The sequence below is a fragment of the Lethenteron reissneri genome, chromosome 16 (assembly GCF_015708825.2).
Source record: "Lethenteron reissneri isolate LAM-NWPU_2019-01 chromosome 16, ASM1570882v1, whole genome shotgun sequence".
NCBI lineage: Eukaryota > Metazoa > Chordata > Hyperoartia > Petromyzontiformes > Petromyzontidae > Lethenteron > Lethenteron reissneri.
The window spans coordinates 13,741,572-13,758,567 of record NC_083794.1 but is presented as its reverse complement, the minus strand read 5'-3'; the positions used below and the strand labels follow the sequence as shown (position 1 = coordinate 13,758,567).

At 54.3% G+C, this 16,996-nt stretch overlaps 1 protein-coding gene across 4 annotated transcripts in view; it reads right to left on the bottom strand.

Moving 5' to 3' along the window:
* The window catches only part of LOC133343024 (RNA-binding protein 47-like), a 50,702-nt gene that overhangs the window by 6,246 nt on the left and 27,460 nt on the right, over positions 1-16,996 (bottom strand). For 3 of the 4 annotated variants that reach the window (XM_061552457.1, XM_061552458.1, XM_061552456.1), the window contains 3 exons: positions 8,055-9,301; positions 6,602-6,823; positions 3,753-3,943 (listed from right to left, as the gene is read on the bottom strand). In XM_061552457.1, the coding sequence (XP_061408441.1) occupies positions 3,753-3,943; positions 6,602-6,823; positions 8,055-9,300 (1,659 nt within the window). In that variant the 5' untranslated portion in view covers position 9,301. The remainder of the gene's footprint in view (positions 1-3,752; positions 3,944-6,601; positions 6,824-8,054; positions 9,302-16,996) is intronic. The other variant, XM_061552459.1, reaches the window with a different exon arrangement.

Sequence of the window (16,996 nt, the reverse complement as noted above, 5' to 3'; positions counted from 1 at the left end):
CCCGGGCAGGGGCACTGGCGGGGCTAATGATGCGTTAGTTGTGCGCGACATCACCACAACTCACACACGGCGATGCTGCGTCAACTACACGTGTTTACACGAATTCGTTGCGTGCGACGTTAGCAGGCTGGCTCGGCTTCGGCAGTGGAAAAACAACCTGGCGCCCCCGGAGACACGCCTGGCTGGCTCAGAATGGCCCCAGCACGGCTCGCTTGTACAGTGGAAAAGAGGTAACTATGTATGTGACAGACCTACAAGGACAAAGATCCCCTGTGTAGCCTTAACAGACTGCTGTGGCAAGTGCTGTTAGCGAGCACCTATGAAAGCCGGATCGGTACACGACGGGGTAGGTGGCCAGCACCACGCCCGACCGCCTTTGTCTGCCCAGCGGTGATGTTTACACACCGCACCAGTAACTAATTTGAGGCTGAGTCGACCTAGGGGAGGCCCAGAACTGGTTCAGGACTGGCACCTACAAACACCGTGACATATACGCACGGCTAGCAATGTGCATTGGTGCATAGGAGAGGTTTTGTTGCACGCGCTGTGCTGGGCAGCTGCCAGTGAGACAGTTTGCCAATCAAACTCAAAATCTTTCATTCTCAGAGATGTAAAGTACCAAAAATTATTTTTTTGTGTGGAGTCATTTGTAATCGGGCTGAGACCCAATCGACTTGCCAGGCTGTTATAATCAATGCCGGCTTCATACTCTCACCTGCCATAAGCCCCAGTGGCTTCCAACCTTACCAACAATCACAAATGCTATATACTATTTAAACTCTTTCTCTTCGAGGACCAATTACCCATGTGTACTTTGCTCAACATAGCACAACACCAAAGCTACACCACGCCCAAAGCTGGTTAAATAATGGACAGTGATCTTAACTCACAACAACAAAATAGTTATTGTATTTACTGATTAGCCAGCTGAAAGGCGTGGAGGAGGGGGGGGGGGCTGTCACTGGAAAAAAACCGTGATTCCTTTTTATTTTAAAGAAAACTGCCAAACATAAAAAACGATGTAAGTCAAGGCTAAAGTCACCACCGCTGAATCCTTTGAAGAGTTTACAAGTGTGTTTTTTGTTGTTTTATTATTAACGCAGCTTCACACGAACGCACGCCCCCCCCCCCCCCCTGCCTTGTCGGTGTGTTAAAAAACATATAAAAGAGCCGAATCAACGCACGGCGGCACTGCGCTCGCGCGCCCGGCACGTGTCACCACCCGTGGCCGCCCGCTCATTCGGGGCAAATTACAAGCGCGGCCACCCCCCAGCACAAGCGCAAGGGCCCAACTCGTGCAGCCACAATCGGTCATCCTCGTGACGACGCGACTCCCTCCCCCAACTCGACACCTAACTTTAATGTTTATTGCTATGAATTGATACGTTATAATACCCTTTGAAACGTTTACCCTTTCAACAAGCGCTAACCAGGTGCGCGACGACGCGAACCAATGATCCACAGGGCCAAACAATGCGGCTTGCTGCCACCGAGATGCGGGTTCCGCCCGAAAGGCTCACGGAATCAATTTGCAGGTCACCACCCACTCAGGGCCTCTGTTGGGCTCAGCATTTGGATGGGACATTAGGCACCTCGCGGTGATGGTGATTACGCTGCATTTCAATGAGTAACCTTTTGAAGGGGGTGGACAAATTATCTCGCGTGGCTGGTCATCCAACTCTTCTCTACTCGCAAAGTTAATAAGCTGCCAGCCATTTACTCCCGAATTTGAAAAGGGCTTACGAAAGCAAACATCTTCTTGGCATTGGGATGAACCAAACAATGCAACAAAAGCCAAAAAACACACCCAAGAAGCAAATGTGTACGAGGCCGCGTGTTTTGTCCAAATAATTCCCTTCTCATGGGCAGCAGTCAGGGACAGATCCAACGGAGCAGTCGCCTCTCTTGAGAAATGCAAATAATTTACGGGTCTCTTGTCAATCCACTGCTCAATTGAAGGCCTCCCCAAACAACCGTGTCACCTGCGGGGGTTGTTTGACCATGCCTCACCACAACTAAACCTCGCAGTATTTATTTAACAAGCCTGAACAGTTAAAACCAGCTCAGAGTTTGCTTGCTTAAACAAATGTTGCTGGATAATACCTGTCTAGGGATCCAATGTGCCTGCGGGCGAACATGTTTGCAAATGTGTACTTCGAGAACACAGATCGGAATTATATTTGCAGCTCGGTAGTCAATGAGGTTAAGTGAAAGGGACAGGAAGGAACCAGGTGCGGTTTAAATATCAATCGCCACCGATGTTAGCCGTGGCTAGGGCATGGAACCCGGCTCGTCGGCTTTTGAGAGCAGTGGGTGAACCGCTGCGCCACCGATCCAACGCCAAGGAGAGCAGACGACGCTCATGAATTGCGCTGGCGAGTGGCGAATTCGGCCTCGTTGCTACCTGTGTGCACTCAGCTGGCACAGGGCGCATGACACAAATGCGCAAAGTTGAACCAAGCACGAGACCTGACTCACGTGAGCTGATCTTACCACCACTCGTGCTCAATCGCTAATGTTTATGTGGGGTGAAGTTTAGACTTTATTTTAACCCAACTGTGCGCTCTTTATTGTCTGTCTCCGTGTCAATAGCTTTTTCTTTTTTTGAAGGAAGGCTGGGAACTGCCGAACATATTTGTGGCGTCAAACAACGTGTTTGAAGTACGGGGACAACAATAAATGGCGTGTTCCGCACGGGCTTGATACGTATGTGTATTTAGGGAGCGGTGGCGCAGCGGTTAACGCACTGCGCTACGAACCCAGCGACGGGAGCTCGATTCCTACTCACAGCAACATCGGTAATGAATATTTGAACCATTCCTGGGCCTCCCCTAGGTCGACTCAGCCTTAAGTGCGTACCTGGTGCAGTGTGTAAACATCAGCATTGGGGAGACAATGGCGGCCGGGGGTGGTGCCTGCCTTAATAGCCGCTCGCTGTTAAAGGCTATACGGGGGGCCTTTAATCTTTGTCTCGGTGTGTATGTATCAGGTCAACCAATCGTATACAATGGCGAGTGATACATGTCTCACGACTGACAAGGCCACACATGGTTACATGGGGAAAGGGCACTGCTAGACACTGTAACACGCGAGCTCACCAAATAATATTCCAAGCGCAACCCTTAACCCTAACTGAACCTGCCGACCAGACGCCAACCATAGCATGAACGCTGACCGCACGAGCGAATCAGACGTGGGCCCGAACCCCACCCACGTAACCTAACCGAGCTTCCTTGTTGCTTGCGACACCCTTGAGGCTTTTTGGAATTTGTTTTTCCATTAACACAAAGATTGAAAAGAGAACAAAAACTGAAAAGGGGGCCAGGCAATGCACCACAGATGGAGGTGGGGGGGGTGGTAGTGTGGTTAGCTGTAGAGGTAGGATCAGGATAACTAGCCTGGTTAGACTTTGGGGTAAAATCTGGTTAGTTTAGTATGGTTAGGGTTAGGGTTAGGGCTCGGCTCTGGTTGGCTACTACGGTTGTGATTAGGGCGAGGCCCCGGTCAACTTTCACAATCATAGGGATATAATCCGCTTGGCTAGTTTAGTAAGAGTTAGTGACAGGCTCCCGGTTGGCCACTACGATCACAGTCTGGGATAAGATCTGGGTTGGTTGGTATCGTTGGGTGGTGAGGGCCGGCTGCGGTTGGTTCGCACGGCGAGCATCGCAGCCCGATCCCGATTGCTCGCCTCGCCGCGACTCCCAACAGCGGCGGCCGCGGGGACGGGTTTGCGGTGCGGTGGCACGCACCTGGTAAGTGAGGGGGGGCGTGGGTGGCAGGGCGGGCACCATGCCCCCCTGGCTCGCGCCGCTCAGGTCGTGTCGCCCCATGACGCCGCCCTGCTCCGGAGACGCCGACTTCTCCTCGTCCGCCATCTTGGTCGCCATGGCGATGCTCGGGAACATGGAGTACGGAGACTGGATGGCCGTGTAGGTGGGCACTGGTGGTGGGGGGTGGAGGGGGGGGGGGACAGGGGGGACAGCGTCGTGGTATTTTAATCGTTGTTGCACCCTAGCTAGCATGGAGGAGTAGGCCAAGATACACATCGAGAGGCGTTCTCTAGTGTTCACTCTTCACACCAGCAGTCGCGTGAACAAGTCATTTTGGGGGACCGCAACCATAACCTTTTTTCGCCGTGGTTATTTTTGGGTCTTCAACCAGCAGTCTATTGATCAAGGTTTGTGAATCATTATTATTATTTGTTTTGGAAACTGTGTTCCTTTCATCACATGGCCACAAGGAGGAAGCCATTGTTCATCTTTGAACTCTCGACAGACGATGCACCGTATTAATCTACTACACCTGCAGTAGTGCCGTTTGTTGCTGGCTGCATGGCGTTTTGGGCCTGTACTCGGCAATTGTGATTAAAACGAAGAGCCGTGTCTCCTGTGAATTGACCCGGAATTTGCAATGCATCCTTGTGAGATCTCTTAAAGTGCAGCCAAGTTTATGTAATACTCTATGCCAAATGAGCCTTTATATAACATTATAATAAAAATTATGTTAAAATTGGAATTAAATCATTAAATACTGAAACATTCAAGTAACAGTTTTCTTTTTTCTAATGCTTCCTCAACTCTCTACGGACTTCTCTAAAGATTAAAAATAAATTAATTTAGTGAACTTCCCCTCACCCCCATTCAATGTCCTCCGCTTACAGCAACTTACACTTTCAACAACGGCACCGCATTGCAATTCAAGGAGAACGCTATAAAGTAGAGGTTAAACTTGTAAAGGATGTGTGGGGAGAAAAAGTAAACCCCCCCAACCTCCGATGATGTACGATCACGATCTAACACCCCTGCCAAGAATAGTATCAGGGTTTGTTTTAAAGGACACATTTGTAGCCTTGTAAAGCTGCTCTGCCCGTACCGATCTGGCGCGGCCGTGTGCACGGCGTGCTCCCCAGTGCTGCGACCAAGGCTGCGTTTTTAGCCTCTGCCGTTCCTAACGCGTTGTCTCTGCGGCGTTCCGTGGAGTGCGCGCCGTTGTCTCAACAGAGACAGCGGAGCGTGCCTGCCAGCACTTGCCCCACACACGCGGGCCTTCTGGATCGAGATTACAAAGTCCTTTAAACATCAACAACTAACAAAAACTAATTTAACCCTGTTTTTTTTTATCTCTTTTAATCGTTATCAGTCATTGGAATGCTGGTGGTGTGACCTGACCCTAAAAGAACAGACACACGGGGTGGATATGTAACCTATTAACTAAGCATCGGACAAACATCTGGCTCCAAAGGTAGCTGTGGGCCGCGCACTTTGAGCCATTCAGCCTGAGCGTCATTTCTTCGAGGTGTGCTCGCCCATTAATTCATCACTTCTCGCTTCAGCTGAGCCTGCTCTCGGAGGCCGCCACCTTTCGCCTTTGCAACACATGGCGGACGCCACCGCGGAGGTTATCGTGGTCCAGATCCATCTCCGGCGTGTTTTCGCGTTGCACCGGCACGAATCGGCGTGATGTCCGAGGTTTCGCGCTGCCCGCTCGGAGTTTCCTAATCATTTCGCTCCGCCGTGTTGACGTGCGGAACGGCGGCGTCGGAAACCGTGGGCGAGGGCGGAACGCGAGCAGGGCAGGGAATGCTACCCACAATGCACCCCTATGGCGGGCGGGGGGGGTGTGTGGTTGGGAAAGCCATGGGAGGAAAGAATGAAAGGAAAAGACGAGCGAGATTGCTCGGTCTTGGTGGGGGAGCAAGGGCGGGGAGCGGTCCGATCGCTCGACTGGACGTCGAGCGATCGGATGAACGGGAGCCGCTCCGCGACGACTTTCTTACACGAAGGTCGCCGAGAGGACCAGCGTCCTCCTGTCCGGCGGCGTCACGTGAGCGTTGTTTACGCTCCCTCTGGCGGGTAAAATTAATTTGGGGGAAAAAATGCGTAATGCTTTTCAAGGACACGAATGCAAGCTCAGGCTGTCGCGGTCTTGGATTCGATGCCAAGAGCGCGGAGGGGCAACACCGGCAGTGTTTCGTCGACGGGAGAAAGAGGATGATGATGCGCTGTTCGGCGCCGTTCAAATAAAGTGCGGAGCTCAGCCGCAAACGGCGCGCGCGTGTGTGGCCAAATGCGCAAAGGAAGATCAGGGGGAAAATCCGTGAGTGGGCTTCACACACATGAGGGGTTGATGGCGATGGAGGATGGTACTTGTGATGGTGATGCTGTTGATAATGCTGATGATGTTGGTCATCATAATGATGCGAATAACAGTGAGGCTGGTGACAATATTTCTGAAGCTATGTTGATAATGATAAAGCTGCTGACATCAGCGCTGCTGCTGATCATGACAATCCTGCTGATGACGAAGCCACGAAGGACTATCCCATAGAGATGTAACGGGTGGAGTTTACATTTTGCCGTACCGAATTCTCCCGATCGAGCCAGGGCAATGGCACCTCCTCGATGCCTACGGGAAAGGAAGGGAGGTTTCACGGCGTTTGCGCGGTGATCCACCAACCTGTCGCCTGCACAGTGCCGGATTAAGAGGCGTCCGGCATTACCGCCCGGCTAAACCCACCACCACTACTACCGCTACCCCTGCTACTACCGCGATTACGACAACGATGGTGGCGCCACTTGACGGCGCGGGCGCCACTCACTGGTCGCGTGCTTGAGCGTCATGCCGTGGTTGAGGGACGCCATATCGATGCCCGGCACCAGCTCATACAGGCCGCCGGCGGCGCCGCAACGCTCCACCAGGGCCTTGCCCTTGCTGTCGTGGTAGCGGCTGTAGATGCTGCGCCCGGCACTGTAGCCGCCGTGGTGGGAGACGCGCGGCACGGGGACGGCCGCGGCGCCGGCGCTGCGGTTCCACTCTCGCACTGCGCTCGTGCGAACCACAGGGACGCGTCGCGGCGTTAGCGGAGCCTCCACGGGGGGGCGAGTTTGGGGGGGGGTGGTGGCGCGCTGGTGACCCCGTGGATGTCGTGTTAGCGGTACCAGGTTCGATACGGGGGCATCGCGACGAAGGGCGTTGGTGATTACGGTGGTGGTGACGATGACAATAACGGAGTTGTTGTAAAATTATGGTGATGATGGAAGAACTACCAAGTTGTGATGATATTTATTACTTGATAATGGGGTTACAGTGATGATGATGATGAGGACGATGGTTGCGTTACAGTGTGCGAACGATAATTTGGCTGAACATATTTTATTTATTTATTGCAGCGTACAAACAACGAACCCATGTGTGAATTGCGTTCAAGTGGTAAAACGAACATAATGCAGGTGGCCTTGGGGTAAGCTCTTGGCAGTTTGATTTGAGTCAATCAACTAAAGCCACGCACAGCATTGCCCCCATAGGCAGAGGGCAACTGCACGACACAGGGCACGTTCCGCTTTGTTTATCAGGAGGGAACGATATAGGTAAGCGATGAGTTGCACAAGTCGATGTTAGGTAAGTTCTCCCAGAGACCACGGGGAACTGAAGGAAGGGATAATCTCGGTTGAGTGGCTTTTTAAGGAAGCGTTTCCAAACTTCCTTAAAAAATAGAAGAGAAAAAAAGAACGGGTTAACAAACAAAAAAGAACCCATCCTGCTGCTGCCTCTGCACGTGACTCGGCCCGTAGCGTCGGGAGGGCTGAAGGGGACAGAGCCCCCCCCTCCACCCACACACCCCCTCCCCCATGAAAACTCGGCCCCCATTCTGAACTTTCATCATCAAGTAAAAAAAATGACGGTACAATGTCTAACAGCAGCGGCAGTTTTTCTTCAAAGTTCGCCAGTTCGGTGAAAGGCCATAACCGTAAAAGTGTTGACGCGTGCGTGCGTGCGTGCATCTACTTGACTCCGCTCAGGCAGCGCACATGGCCAGGTTAACCTGGACACAACTCTGGAGCAACTAAGCCATGGGTGTCGTGGCCTTTCCTCATACGCACACGAGTTGAGAGCTCGAGTCGGCTGTTGGGCAGTTCCGGACACAACACTTGCTTTGAGTTTGTTTAAAATTGACCGTCATGCCCCCCGTCTGAGATTTTTAATGCATCCCCCCCCCCCATCCTTTAATCAAGGTAACCACCACCTATTTAGCCCCGCGTCGTGCGACAAACCTTTGAGGAAGTAGTCGCGGTTGGGCCCCACGACGGTGCTGTAGGCCCCGCCGTAGTTGAAGCCGCAGGCCGCGAGGCTGTAGGGGTCGTACGAGTAGACGTACCCGCCGGCGGGCAGCGCCTCCACCCCGGCCGTCACCACGCCCAGCGTGCCGGCGCGCTGCTGCTGCTGCTGCTGCGTGCGCTGGTAGCGGCTGTAGTACTGCTCGCGGTCCACGGGCTTCGCCAGGGTGACCTCCACGCAGGCGCCGTCCACGTCCGAGCCGTCGAGCGCCCTCATGGCGCGCAGGGCCTCCTCGCGGCCCGAGAAGTGCACGAAGGCGTAGTCGCGGATCTTCTTGACGCGCTCGACGGCGCCCGGCGCCACCGCCTCAAACACGGCGCGCAGCGTCTCCTCGCCGGTGCCCAGCATGAGGTTGCGCACGTACAGCACCTTCACCGTCTCCATCACGTCCTCGTCCACGTCCGGCTCGGGCTCGGCCCAGTCCACCGCCAGCGGCTGGCCCCACAGCTGCAGCGCCGTGTGGCCCGGCCCGTTGAGCAGCTTTCGGCGGGCGGTGGCGGCGGCGCGGTGCGACTCGTACTCGACGAAGGCGAAGCCGCGGTTTCGCGTCTTGTCGGCCGCGCTCGCGTACACGATGACGTCCGTGACGCCCTCGGTGGCGCGCCTCATCTCGTCCAGGATCTCCTCCTTGCGCGCCGTCTTCGGGATGCCGCCCACGAACAGCCGGCAGTTGTCCACGCTGGAGCAGACGCCCAGCAGGCGTCCCGGCCGCACCTCGTGGTTGTCGAGGCCGCGCACGGCGGCGCGCGCCTCCTGCCGCGAGGCGTACGTCACGAACGCGTAGCCACGCGTCCTCGCGTCCGCGTCCAGCATCAGCCGCAGCTCGTAGATGCGGCCGGCCGACTCGAGCACCGGCACCAGCTCGTCCTCGTAGCAGTCGCGCGGGATCTTGCCCACGAACACCTGGCAGCCGCGCGGAGGAGGGGCGCCCTCCCAGCCCGGCGGGGGGCCCCCGTAACGCCGCTGGCCGTTCTCGTGCGACAGCTGGAAGCCCGTGCGGGACAGCAGCGCCAGGATGGACGGGCTGAGCGGAGGGGGCGCCGCCGCCACCGCCGCCGCGGACTCCAGCGAGCCGCCGTGGCTCGGGTTCGACTCCATGCTCCCGTTCATGGTCTCGTCATCAAGGGCGGACACCCTGCTGCTGGAGGCGGAGTTCGCGCTGGCTGAGTCTCCTGCTGTCATACTGCGCGCAGGGAGGACGACGGCGGAAACACTCTCAGTTGACCGCACGCAAGCTCCGCGCTCGGACGGTGCTTTTCGAAATCCGCCGGTAAAATTTGTTATGGAGAGAATACCTCGTGAGTCGTCATGCAAAAGTGTAATAATTTACAGAGCTTTGGCAATAAACTGCCAAAGTCACTCGGCTGCTCAGTGTAGATTGATGAAGGGAGAGGTGGAGCCCGGGACCAGTTCAGATATTCGCCGACCATGTTAGCCGTGGCTGGAGTTGAAACTCAGGTTGTTGGACTGATAATCACAGTGGGCGAACCTTTGCGTCGCCACTCCCACGTATGATGAAAAACAGCCGCATTTTGTTTGTTTGCATGAACTCCGTGCCATAAATGTTTACAACATAATTCTATTTTAATAAACCTGTGCATAGCGTGTACCACAAAAACAAAAAACACAATCACCACAGTATAGAGGGTACACGAACCACGCACCTCTGCAACTCAACAAAGTGATCTCCATCATACCGCGGCATGGATGAAAAATAAAAACTTCGCCTTAAATAAAAGCGAACGGCAAAGGGGCATTCCCTAAAACTTCTTGCTGACATCCCTGTTGGCGGAAGGGCCTCCGCTACAGGGAGCTCTAAAGAGCCCCTCTAGCGAGTAATTTGGCCCACTCTTCTAACTGTTTTACCTGAATGATCCCGTCATCCTGCATTTATCCAGCGCCTCCGTTCATGATGGATCGCGCACGAACCTTTTCGAAGCTTGTCAGTGCAGCGCAAAAAATAAATAAACGATGGCAATCACGTGCATCGAATCAAAACGATCGCGCGTGAGCAGGCGGAGGGGAACTCGGAGCGCGCGAGTGTGCGAAAGGGGGGAACGGCGCCGGGGACGACACCGCAGGACGGAGTGTGCCGGGGCGTGCGTGTCACGCCGCTCGGGTACGGAGGGCGCTCGAGATAGCGAGAAGGGGCACCGTGTGGCGAGATGTTAACCACCTCGCCTGATATGCAGGAGGTCGTGAGTTTCTATCCCGGCTCCGACGCCTGTTCTATAGTTGGAGATTGCGTGTCTCTCTCTCTCTCTCTCACCGTGGTCACGTGGAATTTTCTCCGGGTCCTCCGGTTTTTCCCTCCACGTTTAGAATCAACGTGCGTTCAGAGTATTATGGCAGCTATCAATTTCCACGCGATAAGCCACTTCATTGGGCTATCATTTGTGGCCAGGGCCCAACTGAAAAAGAGCTGTGTGGCTCAGCGAGCCTTACTTGGTCAAAAATAAAGATAAAAAAAAACATCTTGGCCACTATAACAGAAGCGAAGGTGGTTTATGGCAAACCCCGTGCCTGTCAGCAGATTCCGTGACACCGTGACGTTCCTCCGGTTAAACCACAGCCAGCAGCAAAGTGTCGCGGCGTTAATGTTCACCCGCTGGGGCAGCCTTCGAATTACACGTTAAATAAGATTAAAGCGATATTAATATGAAACGGGGGTAACTTTGGAAAATGATGCGATCTCGTGAAGTCCATAAACGTTCAACCATTTTGGTAATCTTCACACTTATACTGCTTGCCAACCTTTATACCTTTCCAAGCCACCACGACATAAGCGCCTTTAATCGGTAACCCGGTCCTTTAAATGGCCATAAAAAGCAATGGTAAAGTCTTCTGACATCATCGTTCAGAAAGTGTTATCTGCACAAGGCCCCTCCTACGTCAGACCGTGAAGCAGTAGGAAGGCTGCACTGTGCATCAAACAACCGCCACCTCCTCCCACCTCAAACCTCGTCGCGGTAACGAGGAAACGGCTCAAGAACACGCGCACGCCGAAGTAGAAATCTGACACAGATAGAGATTAGTGTCATCCATGATAGCGGTAGTAACTCACGATGCGTCCTATCTACGGCTGATTTCACCTCGGCGCCCAGCAACACTATTTGTCAAATGAGGACGCCTGTCCACTACAAATTAGATAGCCGCACGGTGCTCACGCGCTCGTCCGCCCACTCGCTCAGTCGCCCGCTCGCTCACTCGTCCATTCCCTCGCCCATTCGCTCGCCCATTTTCCCATCCACTCACTCACTCGCCCACTCTCCCATCCGCTCACACGCTCACTCACTCGCTCACCCATTCTCCCATTTGCTGTCTTTCTCTAAACTAAACTATTTTTTATTTTATCAGGTAAGCCCACTGAGCTATATAGCTCTTTATTAGAAGCAACCTGGCCACAAATGACAATGGCTTATCACGTGGAAATGTATAGCAGTAGCCAAATACTCTAAACGCATGTTGATTCTAAATGTGGAGGGAAAAACCGGAGGACCCGTCGAAAAATCCACGACCACGGGGTGAACATGCAAACTTCAGGATCGGGATCAAACCCACGACCTCCTGGATACTAGGCAAGGTAGTTAACATCTCACCACCGTGGCGCTCACCCAATCTCCCATTCGCTCACTCACTCACTCGCCCACTCACCCACTCGTCGGGTGGACACGCACGGGCTGTGGCAATGCACGTGCCGTGTTGACTCCGCGTTGCTCGGCGGCGAAAGGCAAAAAGCGAGCGCCGCGGTAGGATCTGGGTGACCAGAGGACGTCACTTGTTGTTCGGCAGCGCGCACGCCGCACGCAGCAGCAGCTGCTGTCTCGCAGAGATCGCGAAGGACATCCTCATAATGGGGGCTCTCGGTACAACTGTCAGCACAGTTTTGTCTTTGTTGTTGTGTGTTTGTGTTTTTTAAAAGCTGTTTTTCTACTTCGTTAATCAATCGCAAGGACAACATTTAAATGTTGACAGTTAGGTTGCCGGTGGTGACCACAAAGTGGTTGGAAATCACCGCTCTGTACTGACGATGATAAATATATTGTTGACGATGATGATGTGCCTGTGGCCATAATCCGGGTGAAGTGAGTGGGCGGGAGGCCTTTGAAACAACGCATCTCTTTTTTAAGACCTGGGGCAAATCCATGGACTTGGCATCCAGAGAGCACCGGTGAGATCCGATCCCCCGGCAAGGCACACGAAACATCCCGCCACGTCCGTCCACCCGGCATACCGCAGTCAAACAGCAGGTGTAGCAGGTGTGGCGTGTGGTGGGGTAAAGCGTGGGCCATCTTCCAAGATGCCTGGGCCAGTATGAACGAGCAGAGTCGGTCAAAATACTCTCGAGAGAGAGCGGGGCTCTCCAGAACTCCCTCGAGTGGAGGCACCTTCCGTCGGCAGTGGCGTGACCAGGCACTTGCAGGGCTGCGCCTTTTACCTTTCACCCTTGGCACACGTGGGATTACAGAGAAGGACGTGGGCACTGGGACTTATCTGTCTCTGTCTCTCTCAGTAGCTTTTGCTCCGTGGGATCCCGGGATCTTTTTTGTGAATCCTATGGAAAGAATGGTAAGGCTGCTAAACGCGTGTACAAAGAATGAATGAATGTGGTGACCGGGTGTAATTGCTTTGTACAAAGTGATTGTACGCTTGCTTAAACCGCGAAATACTCTCGCACACATGTACAGCCCACCCTGTGCGCGTGTGTGATTTGTAAGACGACTGATTGCTAAACCGAAAAGATAAAGGTCAATGGCTCTGCTGACAAGCTGTTATCTAGAAAAAGACGCTATTGCCATTACCTTGATAAAGGTGTCTGCACTGACACCTTCACCTCTTTATATTGCCGGTCATGTGAAACACGTCAACAAATGTATAATGTATTATAGATATAAAACATCCATAATATATTACCGTAAACAGGCTTGTAACAAAGCAACGGTGCATTACTTGGCCTGTCTCGCCGGGTAATCGCGTCAAGAACTCAATTGCCGAGATGCCCGACTGGACCACACCATTCGGAGCGCCCCTTCGCTCGCCTTCTAATTGAATACCTGCCAGCCCCAACACCGTCAACATCACCTCGACCTGCCCCCACCCCCCCACCCCCCACCCCACCACCACCACGACCACCGTCCTTGGCTCGCTCCGAAAATAAAACACTTTACCACTAAAGAGATTGTACCCCGCCTTTTATCTCCCGGCTGGAATTTGAACGAGGCAATGGGTTTTTTTCTTTTACGATGCGTGTCGCGTGGTGGGGGGCGGGCTGGCGGGCGGGGGTCGGTGGGGCTGCCCGCGACCACGAGCCGGCCGGGAAAAGTTCGCCTGGGATGCCCCCAACCTCCACCCTTTGACACCGCCGCCGCGTGCCGCGTGGCTGCCTGCTCCCCCCGCCGCGTCTCTTCCACGCCGATGGCTCGCAGGCCCAGCCGGGCGAGGGTGGAGATGGGGGGGGGGGTCTGGCGGCGATCGAAGGCGGCCGCCACGCGCGTGCGTGCGCGCGCCCTCGCGCCGGCGCCAACAACAAGGGGGGGGGGGTTATGGGGGCGCCTCCCATTGCAGCAGAGGCCAGGTTACGGAACCTCTGAACCTTGGACTTGACATGGGGCGTGCTACCCCCCCCCCACGTCACCCCCCACCTCAACCCCCCCACCACGTCACCCCCCCACCTCAACCCCCCCTCCCACCTCAACCCCCCCCCCCCCAGCTGCCCTGCCATGACGAGCAGAGTGACAGGGCGGAGGCCAGGGTGGAATTAAGCAACGGAAAGCCGTGCGCGCCCTGATCACCTGATTCGGAGTTGTTGTGTGGCACGGCCTTGCTCTGAGCTTAACAGAGTGTTTGCTGTTCGCGGAAGCCGGAGCTTCGGCAAATAATGGCAACAGCAAGCGTGGCACCGTAATTTGGGTGGAATTAAATTACTGGCGGGGGGGGGGGAGGTTCGTCCGTCTGCTTCCAGGCTCATCGCTTGAAATGACCTTGAGAGGGACTCTGCAGATTTGAACAGGCTCGCGTTTGTCGTGGAGTCACGCGATTTCTTAGGTCACGTGCCCCTCATTGCTGCTGCTGTGACTGCTGTGGCTGATGACAATGATGATGCTACTCTTGATGATGACGATGGTGATGGGGCTGCTGCTGTAGCTACTGATGAAGCGTGTCTGTTACTGCTGTTTTCAATGACATTGATGATGATGATGCTGTTGCTGCTGATCTTGATGAAGATGATGTTGCTGCTACAGCTACTAATTGATGATGCTGCTGCAGCTGCTGATGATTAATACTGGCCCAGCTGACGCTGAAACATGTGGCCGGATCAGTGTTTGCGACAGCATCACGCAGTAGGCAACTCACATCATCTTGTTAAATTGAAATGAAACATGTGGGGGATATTTAAAGTCGCCAAAAACAAGTGCCGCAACGTTGCAACTGAGACACTGAATCAATTGAAAACACAAGCTGCTCAATGCCAAAGTCTGACCTTGGAAACTTTGGCGGACAGCTTTGGGCATTTAATCACCAATGATGCCACGCGTGCGCACACAGCACCACACAGAGGCGTCCACAAGCACTGTGAGATTTGTTTTCACAAAGATTACAATTCTCTCCCTTTTTGATGGCCAGGATTTCGCACAAAAGCACATCGTGCTGATAATAATAATATAACGAGAATGACTATGCGCGAATAATGGGATTAATCAGAAGAGTTTATGGAATCCACTGTCACTGAACTGACATTTTGAGCCCAGAATAAAAAAAAAAGTTATTGAGAGGCAGATCTTGTGAACTCAACAATCAGCTCACGATTACAATGACCCCACATCGAACGCTCAATTGCACCGTATTTGACACCATTCGGGGTTACGCCACGGGCACCCTCTCATCGAACGAGAGATTCTCAAAACGCTCGGAGCCCGGCGGTTGCCATCCGAGCGGCTGAGAGTGCGAGGTGTAGTCCCGCAGAGAAGTGCACTGGAGAAGGCGCCGCGTTAAGAGGCACGGCCGCCCTCCGCCAACTCCGGCCCGCGAGCACCGATGAGACCTCACCGCCAAATTTAACGCGATCACGCTCACTAGATAGTGCCGGAGAGGGTGATGTCTCTATCTTTTTTTTTATGTTCTTCTTCCCCCCCCCCCCCCCCCCAGCATGGTGATGCCCTCTGATCCGTCTGCATCCGCGCGTCGCGCGTGCGTCCGTCAGGGCGCGACGCCGGAGCCTCGGGATCTGGAGGGGGAAGGAAAGGCTCTTCTGCGGGCGCTGTTTGGACAGCTAATGGGGCCTTTGCCCGAGCGAGAGCGGCACTTGTCGGAACGGGTGCGGGGCGCTCGCCGCCCCGTGACGCTCGCTCCGCTGCCGCACTCCGCGGCGAACGTGAGCTGGCTCTGTCAAGCCGCCCCCCCCCACCCTCGGCGCTAACAGCCTGCGCGGCGCGAGGGGGTCACGCTCACGCGGCCTCGGTGATGAGCGTGACCGCGGGACACGCAGAGCAGAGAGTACGGGACACGTGACGCAGAGAGTACGGGACACATGACGCAGAGAGTACGGGATGCACGTTGCCGGCGGTTTCGGAGAAAGCGGTGCGGGGCACATACGTGGTGGCAGCGCAGGCGGTGTTTGGGGAAGCACACGGCGCGGTGAAGGGGTACCACGCACGCTATGGGGGACGCGGCGAACCGGCCAGGGAATATGAATGTTGTCTGGAGTACGTGTCAGATTAAGGTAGAGCGAAGATTTTGTAAGTTGTCTACGTGCGGACAAAGCTTAGGACACTGTACAGAAACAGTGGGTCATGGGAATCCTGCATAACGGAAGCAAGATATATTTTTTAAAAGACAGTCATGGGCAGAGGAAAAGAGGAAGGTCTTCACCCTGGACTTGAACGAGGGTAGGGAAATTATGGCATAGGTGGCTGGGGAAAGGCAGTTACAGACTTATTGGAGCAGCAGACAGAAGAGAATGACTTCGCACGGATCAACGGTTGACTGGAAACTTTGATATAAAGTTTTGGTTTGCTGGAGCAAAGAGTGCATGGAGGGGGAGTAGAGTGAGATGAATGGGGAGAGGTCGGCAGGGGAGAGTCCGTGGATGACTTTGGACGTGGTGAGTGCGATCTGAAGATTGATCCAAGACTGGTTTGGGAGCCAGTGCAGGGACTGGACTATCATCGGTGTGGAGTGAGCGTGTCCGTTCCGATCTCCGAGGACACAACACACGGTAAAGAAACACATCGGGTCCAGTGAAGTTTCCAAATTCATTAACTTTACGATCGAACCGCTTGCTAATGCAAGCCCAGGACAGAAGTCGCATTAAATTGTGCAATTGAAAGGATTAGAAAATCCTCAAAATTAGAAATTAAACAACTTGCCAGCGCGCCGATTTTGACCGGGTGACTGAGACGGCGAACGCACCGCGGGAGCTTCGCTTTGAAATCCGTTCCTGCGCGCCCCGCGTCGCGGCTTCCTTGCCAATTGTTGTCAGCGTAATTTTCATCACGGTTATTAAAGCGTCCTGCAAAGTGGCAACAGCCAGCGCTGCGCGGCTTGCCAAGCACACAAGGGTTGGGAGAGGCACAGCGGCCGTGAGCTGCCGAGTCCCCCTCGCGTCTGCGCTGCGCTCTTCGCGAATCGCGTTCTTACTGCTTGTGGGGGGGGGGGGGGTGGTTTGTTACTTCGATAATGCAAAGAGCCAGCGACGACGACGGCACGTGGATACCACGTGCCGTCTCAACTCGGAGCTCAATTTACACCCCCTCCTCCTCCTGCCCTTCTTCCCCCGGCTCACGCCTCACGCTCCGTGTCGGGCAGCTTCTTCTGCGGGGGGGGGAGGAAGGCGAAGACCGTCACGGAATGCGAGGCCGGTCAGGCGAATTGACGAAAC